General features: G+C 41.2%; 1 protein-coding gene across 1 annotated transcript in view; it reads left to right on the top strand.

Annotated features, from left to right (window-relative positions):
* Nucleotides 1-12,162, top strand: part of LRRC9 (leucine rich repeat containing 9) — a 74,621-nt gene that overhangs the window by 61,788 nt on the left and 671 nt on the right. Inside the window, exons 30-31 of the mRNA XM_029912099.1 lie at nt 7,309-7,490; nt 8,133-8,307. Of these exons, the coding sequence (XP_029767959.1) occupies nt 7,309-7,490; nt 8,133-8,307 (357 nt within the window). The remainder of the gene's footprint in view (nt 1-7,308; nt 7,491-8,132; nt 8,308-12,162) is intronic.

Raw genomic sequence — 12,162 nt, 5'->3', positions numbered from 1 at the left:
ACTTAGTTTGTCCAAGAGAATACTCAAACTTTTGGACATTCTTCTGTCCTCAGCCCCTGGGAGGGTTGCCCTCCCTATAAATGAACCTCTTTGGGAGCCAGTGAAGACCTTGTGGCACATGCTAGCTTCCTTAGTTCCCTTGACTAAGCATGTGGGCAAGCAGTACTATGTCCCCATTCAAGGCTTTGAATATTTCTCCTCTCTCCCGGGTCCAAACTCCCTTGTGGTTACTGCCACAGACAAGAGGACACAACAGGGAAGGTACAAATTGATGCCCAAAGAGAAAAAGGCCAAGAGACTGGATTTAATGAACAGAGAGATTTATTTCGCCTTGTCTCTCCAAATGTGCATAGCTAATAAGAGGCTCTTTTATCCAAGTATGATTTTGTGAACTGGAACACAGTGGCCAAATTCACCAACAGACTGCCAGAAGATGCGAAGGAGAAATGTAAGGCTTTCCTGGTAGAAGGCTACCTAGTAGCCAAGACATCACTCCAGCTGGCGCTTGATGTAGCAGACACTTCTTCCAGGATTATGGCCTCAGCTGTAACAATGAGAAGAGCCTCCTGGATACAGAACTCCAGCATAGCCCTTGAAGTTCAACAGGATATAGCAGACCTCCCCTTTGATAGGTGGTTTCTGTTTTCTGAGAAAACCAGTGAGACTCAACGCTTATTTAAAGACTCTCATGTTACATTACGCTCTTTTGGGGGGGAGGGGAGATCTGTACCCCAGCCATCCAGAGATGGCAACACAGGGGTCCGCAACGATATGCTCAATACTTCCAGCAGTATTTCAGGCACCTTGCCTATTCTAGGCAGCAGGCCTTTGCAAAGAGGAGGCACCAATAACAGAGGAGGTGGTTCTCTGGTTCCACCTCTAACCAGCCAGCTCATCCTCTATCAGCTTTGGGCAAAAAGCCCCTTTTGACTTTTGCCTCCAGGACAGCATTCTAACCACCAGCAATCTCCCTCTCGTATCTCCTTTCTCTGGGGACAGACTGTCCCACTTTTGCTATGATTGGGAAACCATAACTGGAGGCAAATGGATCTTAAGCACTTTGAGAGTGGGACATACTATCCAATTCCTCCCATCCCTTTTCAGGGATCCATCTAAAAAATTGTTACTTCATCAAGAACTTCAAAGGTCATAGAAGAAGTCCTTCTTCAAAATTGGGGGATGGTGTTTTATTCCTGGTAGTTTCTGATCTCCCAAGGGAAAGGCGGGGTCTGAAACCCATACTTGATCTTTGAAATGGCAATGAGTACGTCATATATATTAAGTTTTGTATGGTCACCCTAGTGACCCTCCCCTCTCACCCGCCCCTTGTTAGATCACAATGACTGGTTTGCTGCCCTCAGTCTTCAGGACACCTACTTCCATATGGCACTGTTGCCGAGCCACAGGAAGTTGCTGAGACTTGTAATAGCAGACCAACATTAGCAATACACAGTACTCTCCTTTTGCCTGTCCTCTTCCTTGCATGTATTCACCAAATGCCATATCTCAGGAGGGAGGGAATGTCTCCCATAACGGGACTATTCGCTTGTGCAGGGCAAATCGGAAGACCAAGTCCTTAGTCATGTCCAACTTATACCATGTCTCTTTGATCATCTGGGACTCATCCTATACAAATGAAAATCCACATTAGTTCCAACACAGAAAATAGAGTTCATTGGATCCCTACTCGACTCCACAAGTTTGTTGGCTTTTTTCCTGAAGGAGTGGTTTCAGACGATTCACCAGCTATGCCTGTGCTCAAATCTTGCCCCCTCTCCACAGTCTAAGTATGTTTGAAGTTGCTGCTCCACATGGCCCCTTGTACTTATGTCATTTGGCATGCGAGCTTGTCTCCATTCTCTTCAGGGAAGATTAAGATTGGTTTTAACACCCAAACTGTCATTCTTCGCACATCCTAGTTTAGGTGCCTCTGGCAGTCCTGGCATCCCTAGAGCAGCAGACGGATCAGAGCAGTGTTTGTGCAATTGTACATTTTGCTCATTTCCACCCCTCCCTGCCCCCAAACACAACCATCTTTACGTTTGTCTCGATGATAGGCTGATGTGCACATCTGGGGACACTGAGAATTTATCTAGTTCTTTTTTGAACCCTGTTATAGTCTTGGCCTTCACAACATCCTCTAGCAAAATGTTCCACAGGTTGACTTTGCATTGTGTGAGAAAATACTTCCCAACATTCTGATAGCTTTTCTGAGTGCCACTTCACATTGAGTGGATGTTTTCAGAGAACTATCCACAATGACTCGAAGATCTTTCTTGAGTGGTAACAGCTAATTTAGACCCCATCATTTTATATGTATAGTTGAGATTATGTTTTCCAATGTGCATTACTTTGCATTTATCAACACTGAATTTCATCTGCCCTTTTGTTGCCCAGTCACCCAGTTTTGAGAGATCCTTTTGTAGCTCTTCACAGTCTGCCTGGGACTTAACTATCGTGAGTAGTTTTGTATCATCTGAAAATTTTGCCACCTCACTGTTTACCCCTTTTTGCAGATCATTTATGAATATGTTAAATAGGACTGGGCCCAGTGCAGACCCCTGGGGGACACCACTATTTACCTCTCTCCATTCTGAAAGCTGACCATTTATTTCTACCTTTGTTTCCTATCTTTTAACCAGTTACCAATCCATGAGAGAACCTTCCCTCTTATTCCATGACTGCTTACTTTGCTTAAGAGCCTTTGGTGAGGGACCTTGTCAAAGGCTTTCTGAAAGTCTAAATACACTATATCCACTGGATCCCCCTTGTTCACATGCTTGTTGACCCCCCCCCCCCTTAAAGAATTCTAGTAGATTGGTGAGGCATGATTTCCCTTTACAAAAACCATGTTGACTATTCCCCAACAAATTATATTCAGCTATGTGTGACAATTTTGTTCTTTACATACCATGCTACATATCAGTTTTCTAAAGCTTTGAGCAATTTACAATGTTTGCCACCCCTTTCTCCTTCTCATCAGGGAGCTTTTCCATTCATGTATTTACCAACAATACAACAGCAATGTATTATGTGAACAAGCAGGGAGGAACTCAGTCCAGTCAGCTCTATCAGGAAGCGATTAAGCACTTTTGCATCAAGGAAGACATTGTCCCGATGACCGCTCACTTACCTGGGTCCCAGAATCAGCTGGTTGACCACCTCAGCAGGAATTTCTCCAGAACTCTCAAGGGGTCTGTGAAGAACAGCATCTTGAGGTCGATTTTCAGGGCCTAGGGCATTCCATCTGTTGACCTATTTTCAACAAATGACAACAAGAAATGCTCACAATTTTGCTCTCGAGTGGGTCAGTCCCTGCTCTCTCACTGATGCCTTCTAACTGAGCTTGGGGTTTGTGCTAATCTATGCCTTCCCTCCCATTCTGCTCATTCCTCAGGTCTGTCTCAAACAAACAAGATCACGCCAAACCGATACTCATTGTGCCAGCCTTGTCGAGGTAATGTCAGTTCTCTGATCTACTCAGTCTATTAGTCCAACCTCTGAGTCTTCTTCCCCTCCTTCCAGATCTTCTGTCAGAATATTGTGGTCAGATGTGGCATCCAGATCTGGGCAGCCTGTACCTCATGGCGTGGATGCCGAATGGTTAGATCAAGCAGAAGAGAGCTGTTCAGAAGCAGTCCAAGTTGTGCCTGTTGAACAGTACAAACCAATGCACTGGATCAAACCTACTTGGCCAAATGGAAACACTTCTCAATCTGGCCTGCTGGTCAGGGAATTCAGCCAATGGAAGTCCAGATTCAGAATGTTTTAGAGTACCTGTTGCACCTTCAATTGTCAGACCTTTCTCTCAGCTCTGAGGGCCCATGTAGCAGTGGTTTCGGTGTTTCAACCCCTGATCCAAATAAAGGTTTTGTTTTTTCCAACTCTGTGGTAGTTAGGTTTCTGAAAGATGTTACTCACCTCTTCCCTCTAATAAAGAACACTGTTCCCTTTTGGGACCTTAACACTGTGCTCACTGCCCTCATGGGTTCCCCGTTCGAGCCTAAACTGCGCGCGCTCTCTCTCTCTCTCTTTGACAAAAGATGACCTTTCTTATTGCACTAACATCTGTCAAAAGGGTAGGTGTACTTCAGGCACTGGTGGTAGGACCTCCATATACCTAGTTTTTCAAAGGCAAAATAACCTTAAGGCCACATCCAAAATTAACCAAAATGGTAACAAGCGATTCATCTCAACCAAATATTATACTTGCCTCTATATTTTCTGAAGCCACAGTCAAATATAGGTGTCTGTGCTGTGTGTCATTCCTATGGAGGAAAGTCTGTTTGAAAATTTGTTGATTTATAAGCTTGAAAATTATGATTTGGTACGGAGTCTGCATGCCACAGGTGCAGCAGCTTGCTTAGCTTTAAGTCTCCTGGTTGTCCGGTGTCAATCATTTTGTTGTAGTAAACCATAATGAATTTTTATTAAAAATATATGATGTTATCACAAGAAATGCTCCTGACATAGACTGATTTTTGCATTTTATCCTTTAAAACATCCAAGAACTTCCAGGGATCTAAGTGGCTCCAGGACTCTCCTCCCCTCCCACTGAAAGTTCCCCACCACCACCATTGAAATCTGAGACCACTGACTATCTTGCTGCCCAATGTAATCTTAATATTTCCTTATGCTCCCCCACCAGTCGGTCTGTATCCACCTGTTGTCTTACACTTGGATTGCAAGCTCTGTGGAACAGGGAGCATATTTTCATTTGTGTTTGTACAGTGCCTAGCACAGGGGGAGCCTGATCCATAGCTGGGCCTCCTAGGTGCTACCCCAATACGAACAATATCAGTATGGTCCAAATAGGAAACTGAGCCAACGTGCATCCCTTTGTCCTTATGGTCCTGCTAGTTACCTCAGAGCCATGTAGTGAGAATTCTTTGGTTCCATTGCAGACTGGTGATTTCACATCACTGGGTGCACTTTCTTCAGATCTTTGTTTAATTGATCCATTATTTTCCTGCTGTCCAGAAGGTAGTACACATCCATCCCTACCACAACATATGTGTAAAATAGTGAGGAGAGCTGGGTTCATTTCCCAGCTCTGCCACTTACTTGCTATGTGGCTTTATATTGGACAAGAGACTTTAACCTCTTCATGCCTCAGTTTCCCTGTTTATAAAGCACAGTAACACCACTTGCTCACCTGGGTAAAGCATTTTGAAGTCTATGGATAAAACACTGTAAGTAGTCAGGATTATTATAGGCATCACTAGTCAGCTTTTATTGCCCATTAGTCCAACTTTTCCCCAAACACCTCCGTACCATGCTGTCCCTTATGTATGAGAGGCACTCTCCATAACATCTACAAAGCCATTATACTCCAATATTCTCCTTTAAACACAACTCTGCCAGGATACCTACAAAACACGTGACTGTGGCTAAGCAGTTGCTGTGACCCCTGCTTACACTAATCCTAATCATCTCACTGTTGCCTTGTGCTCCCCATCTGCTTGTAGTAATTACCCGTTCTCTCATCATACATTTAGACTGTAAGCTCTTGGGGGCAGAAACAGTCTTTTTGTCATATGTGTATGACATGCTTTATTACGATAAGGCTCTCTTGGTGCTACTGCAATACAAATAATGAAGGTGTCCATTTAATAAAGGTGTAATTGCTTTCCCTGATATTAGGGGTAACATTGATAGTAAATCACACTCAATCCAGATATGCCAAATTCCCTGTATATCAGGCTCTACCTTAAACCTGACCTTGCAAACACATGCTATCACAGACCTCCTTATGGATAGCATGCCAATTTGTAGGATCAGGGCCTTCGTGAGTTACTTTGCTAGTGAACACATTTTTGCCACTTGAAGCCACAGTCCTTGTATACAAGAGTTCAAGGCACTTGTGGATTGAGTCACTGCATGTGTAAATGTTTTATTTCAAAACTGACCTGTATTCTTATACATTGGACATCACTTAAATAAAAAACCATAGCAGGATTAGCAAAGCAAGAGAAGTATGTTAAGGCAATATCTTTAGAGATATCTCTGTTTTATGTTAAGGTTCAATGAAGATGTTATACCTAGTTAGCTAGAACAGAACTGAGCCATTATCTCATTAGGTCATTGAAGTGGAACAACACAAAAGATTTTTCAAGTTTGTCAGTTGCATTTTAGTTGTGTTTTTGTTAGAAAGTAAGTCGTGAAACCGTATGGTGTCATTTAAGTGGAAAAAATGCTTTTGATGTTAAACTTCAAAAGAAATTTTCTCAGCAGAAAGTAGGTTAGCACCTTATTTATTACTACTTTAGGTTGTTGGAATGCTCTGTACACAGTATAGAATTCTTTTTTCTCTTTATGCTTATATTTATCTCCTATAGTTAATGCTTTTCACTATTGAATTGGAGATGGTTTTAATGATGGACAATCAGTCAATTTACATGCATATTTTATCGGGTTTTTTACAATTTATTTCTGCATTTAAAAACAATAGTAAATTTCTTTTAACCAGACAAATGAGCACCGACTTATACTCAGCATAACATCAGACACTAAGATTTTACTTAGGAAACAATATACATAGATTTATTTATGAATTGGTTGGTATGGTATTATAAATATCTTTCCAACATTGCAATTTTACAGGCCCTCTGTTGATCATCAGTTTACACATTAGATGTATTCTTTTTTTATTAATAGCTCCAGTGTGCTATTGTAGCTTAGCTCCCAAAGTGCTCCCCAAACTTTATCAATCCCCAGATTTTGTAAACATTTATAATCGTTAATCCATTCGGCATGCACAGCTTCTATTTTTGTGCTACAGTTCAACTGGCAACTAAAATAGTTAAATCTCAAGTCAGTAACAGTAGACTGACTGCCCGATCCTATAATCCTTTACATAAAGTTTTCCCATTGACATTATTATGATGAATTATTTGTATCACAGTAGTGCCTAGAGGCCCTGAACAAATTGGAGCTCCATTTTGCTTGGTGCTAACACAGAGACAATCCCTGCCCCAGAAATCTTACAATCTACGTTGACAAGAAAAAGGGTGGGAAAAGGAAAATATTATTCCCATTTGAAAGCCAGAAACACAGAGGTTATCTGACTTGCCCAAAGTCACATGGAGTCTATAACCGAACCAGGAACCTAACAGAGTTCTCTTCAGTCCTAGTCCAGTGTCTTAACCACATGACCAAAGACTCCCCTCAAAGACTGTTTTAGTAAGTATTATTTGTGTATAAGGGTTTTTAGGATCATGCCCTAATACAGTATCAATGCAGCTTATGTATTTTGCCTCAATACCAAACTGAGACCGATTTACTTGTCTTTTGTTTTATTATGTAGGGAATCCCAGTTGCAAACTCCCCTATGGACTCTGGATTTCCTGGATTACCAATTACCTTTTCAAAACATCCTCCCGTAAGAGTAACAAATGTGAATCTGCTTGAAGGAATCAACCATTTATTTGGATCTGACCTCATGTTTCCTCATGTACTTGAAGATCCTTTACAGAATGAGGCAAATAAATGTGAGTATAGTATTCTGGTTCCTTTCCTGAATGTAAAATATAATTATATATTTTCCAGTACTGGACATTACATGTAGGATAAATTGAATAATTTTAATAAGAACATTTTGACTTGCCAAAGATATCTTGGAGACTGATCTGGAACTAATGGCATTTCAGTTGCATTAAAAAAAAGATTACATTAGTTCATTCATAGTTGACTTTATTTTGTAGTACTCATATATAATTAAATTTTTGTGCACATCCTACAGATGATTATGAAAAACTCATAGGTTTTCAGAGAAAAAATGAACAGTTTGTATTTTTTCCTAGCTTTTGTCATTTTTCTGAGTTGTTTTCATTTTGGGGCATCTGTCAATCTGAATAATTTACATAAGAATGATCATATTTCAACTTTTTGGGGTCACTAATTTCAATCTGTGAAAGAAAACTATGTTAAAAACTGAAAAGGAAAGTGATGGTATGACCATCAAGGTTCTTGTTATGCCTGTTAGGAAACAATAAGAAAGATACAGAATTCTAGAAGCCTACAGGAAAAGAGGAATGGATGGAGTTCTTGATGATTGGAAACGGGCATGTTGGGGTTTGGCTGGAGTACTGTTGTTATGTTTGGAGGATATCCATATACATTTTGTGATTCAGATAAGAAATCTAAGAACCCAGGAATGGTGACAATTAATCCTCGAAGCATCCATGCAGAAATAGCTCTCAGGCAAGTAAAAGGAGCAACAGCTAATCTTCTAAACCAGTTGACACAACAGAGTGGCACTACCCGAACTGCATATGTGCACCAGAACAGCAGAGAAAATGACGGCAGGTGAGGCTCTTATCAGCAATAAACATTGTTTTTCCTATTTTTGCTAGCACGATGCCTCCCTTCTTCCTTAATCACTCTACATCTGAGAAAAGCTGACTTTTTCTTCTTTCCAGGGCTGACAAAGTTTTCTTTCCTCCAACCCCTTCTCCCATCATCCAAAAGATGTGTTTTACTTGGGTCATCATTCCCAGCTTCCCCGGAGGGATATGATTTCCTCTGTCCCCTGATAAAGCTCCTAATGTGACTAATAAGACTGAAAAACATGCAGATAAAAAGGTTAGAGCTAGAACGATGACTCATTTGGCGTGTGACCCAAGCTGATTCTGTACTGTAGCTTGCTCGAGCCTTCCTGTTTCATTTTTTGTTTTCTTCACAGTTCCTAATTTTTTGTTTACTGTTTTAAAAATTGAATATATCACAGTAGCAGCAGTCAAGAGTGAACCTGTTATTGTGACCAGGAATGCTCAAGGTTAAAAATGATTATCTCAAAATAAAGGCCCGCCCCCACTAACACTACCAAGCACAGTACTTATTAACTTGAGACTACAAGCCTGTGAGACTATTAATAATACTGTGCAATGATTCTTTATTTGTATTACTGTCGGACCTAAGAAACCTAGTCACAGCGCAGGACTCCATTATGCTAGGCACTGTACATTGCAATAAGAACTACACTCAGTAGCTGGTGTTTGCAAGATCAGGGCCCAAGAGAGCATTTGTCTTAGGACAAATTTCACACATTATTATACCTAAAGACCATACGATTCTATGGCAGCTTAAATCCCATTTCGTGTGTCATTGCATTAGCACTACAGTGCACAATCAGTTGATGCTCAAAGAAAAACTCAAAATGTGTTCCGTAGCAAGGATTCTGCCTATCATACTTTGAGAATTAATTCCAGGCTTTTTCTTACTAGAAAAATTTGCATGAAGATGGAGGATCACATTTTGCCCCTCGTGCTCAAAGCACACTGGCAATCAAAATGTTAGGAAGTAAAAATAATTGGATAGAAAATAATACCTCAAGGACGGTTAGCATTAATAGGTTCACTTTGTGCTGACTGGCTCAGGTACTCCTGTAACCTTAGACAACTTTTGATTTAATTCAAGGTGAGCTCTGAGAGTCTCACACAAACCTATACTTCCTTGCAGGTGGGCTCCCTTGCCTGAATAGTTCCATGCTAACAGAGATGTTCCAGGGCAAATGGTCTGAGGAAATGACCAACGGACATTTATAGCTAATTCATAAAGAGTGAATTTTACCCCCCAGTGTGTAGGCCTTTTGCTGGCCCTCTGTGCAGGACTAAATGTCTCGCCCACTATTTAATTAGAATGCTGTTGCTCTGATGTGTGCACTTATTTTTACTTGGGGCAGAAGTATTTTTCACTTAAAGCTGTGTGCATTATTCTTTCCTTGGCACGTGGATTGACTTATAAAAAGGACTGGCGTAAGTGTATTAAAAAAAAAAAAAAAAAACCAACTACACAGAGAGTAGAGATTGTTTAAATGTCGGAGATGATGTGGGAAGGATTCTGCATTAATAGAAATGCCTGCTTTACCTGAAATGGCACATTTGTTCCTAAATTGTCTTCCAGCTCTTTTGCACATAATTTTTTGCCTGGGGATTTCTTTAGTTTTTTAAGCATATTAAAAATGTCAGAAGCATACAACAATAAACGATAAACCCAAAGAGAATGGGTTTTTAATTTGAAAATTTATAGATCAACTTTAAATCATTTTTTATTTTAACTTTTACGGGCAGCTTCCCAGTACTCCAAAGAAGTCAGAGTGTACCAGCCAGTGAAGTTGTGTTTTATAGCTGCTTTGCATCACCAGAGCAGCAGAAAACAGCTGAAGTGTGCTGGTGAATCTGGCCCTTAATTTACAATTAGACTGACTGGTTTGCAGGGCGTATGAGTGAGATTGTGCTATGCAAAGAGCTCATGGAGAGCCCAGCCCAAGACCAAAATCACTGTGTGTTAAAGGCTTTCCCGTCAGTTCCACTGGCTGTGTGTTTCAATGCATAGGGGTTCCCCACTGCACTGCTGCCTTCACTCCACTCAAGCACTGCTGCCCAAACTAACCTGCAGCAATAGAATCTTTAAAGAACAGTTGGGGCAATTAATCTAGCAATGAGAACTTTAGATATGTGTGTGCAGTCTCCCTCAGACCAATGAGTCATTACCACTATTTGCATGAAAATTAACTGTAGTAGAATGATTGGCTGATTTACCACTGACACACTAGCACTACTTAAGAGTTATCTGTGCTGTTGACCTGAGCCATCCATGACCCACAGAATTATAACAATTACAGACAACAAGCAGTAATAACTTAGCTTAATTACAACCTAATTTATTCAAATACAGCCTACACACAAGACTTCAATTAATTTTACATATGTGAAAAATGTGAAGTGTGTTGTTTTGCTGTTAATATAACATGGATCAAAGAAAAGACTCACAAAGTATGCTACAATTTTTCAAAGGACAGCGTTTTTAATTAATTTATAAACCAATGAATAGACTTACTTGTCAATTCTCGAAAATTCATTCTGTAGTCAGAGAGCAAGTGCTGTAAATTTGGGGAAGATGTACCCTATTTTTCATACAAAGCAAAGAGGTTGAATCCCTGATTTAAGTGCAAAATGGAACTTAACCTCAACTGTGAAATCCCAAACAGCACCTTCAGAATATAATTTGTTTCCCATCTTTGCTCCCTAGTGTAGTTGAATATTAAAACATCCCAGGCGTCAATATGGCAAGTTTTCAACATTTTATTAATTTATATGTTAGTCTAAAAGAAACTTCATGCCAACGAGATACTGCCAAGTCAATGGGAGCTGCACCTTTCAAAAAGAAAATCAGTACACCTTCATTTAGATGCCTAAAGAGGGTTGTAAGCACCTAGCAGCACACAGCTAAGTTTTAAAATATTGGTTTTTACTCCTTTTTAAGCTAAGGTAATAGTTGGAGACAATTCAGGGCACTATATCCCCTAAGCAGGAATGGAAAGTCCTATCAGCTGGTCATGGAGGGGAGTATAAGTGAATCCCACATTCTAAAGCTGGGCAGGGTTCTTGCAATTCACATGAGTGGAACATATAATCAGATGTTGAATGTTGTCATTTCTAAGCCAGTAATGGCACATTTCATTCACTTAACAGCTGTGAACCAGCTAGTCATACATATGTAGGGTAAAATTTTCAGAAGCACCTATGTCACAGAGTTTGCAACTCACCGTTTAGCTCAGCTGAGGAATTACCTCACCACTGTCCACAGCCCATCTGGCAGTTGTTCAGCCTGTTACTTCAGCCGCTCTGCCATTAGTCCAAAGCTGCTGTGCCTCTCCTTCGTGGCTTAGCACTCTGGCCAAGTCATCGTCTGCCTCTTCCGGGGCATTACCAGAGTCGCCTTCCTCAAAGTCTCAGGCAGTCTCCAACTCCACTGTAGTGGCTGTGCCACTCCCACAGTGGCTGGTAGGGGAACCCAGGCCCATCCTCTACACCAGGTTCTAATCCACGGACCCTCGTATCAGCAATTCAGGTCTATCCCTCTTGGACTTTGCTGCGCCTTCCCTGGACTGCTTCCTACTCTGCCGTTCTCAGGCTCCTACTACCCTCTTGCATCAGGGAGCGTGACTGTAGGCTCACCTCCCTGCAACCCCATTCCAGCCTCAACTCCTAGGCTTTATAGAAACCCCGCCTGTTCCTGCTCAGGTGAGCTTCCTTCTCAGTCTCATTGCCCCTTAGCTCGCCAGCAGGTGTAGTGTAAGGCTAATTGGCCTTTCTTGGCACTTTTAACTGCATCCATGCTTGTGTGGGGTATGCCCCATCACAGCACAAGTCGTGAGCT

The sequence above is a fragment of the Terrapene carolina genome, unplaced genomic scaffold, assembly GCF_002925995.2.
Source record: "Terrapene carolina triunguis isolate 2854851 unplaced genomic scaffold, T_m_triunguis-2.0 Scaffold189, whole genome shotgun sequence".
NCBI lineage: Eukaryota > Metazoa > Chordata > Testudines > Emydidae > Terrapene > Terrapene triunguis.
The sequence above is the reverse complement of the archived record's forward strand: the minus strand, read 5'-3'. Positions and strand labels throughout refer to the sequence as shown.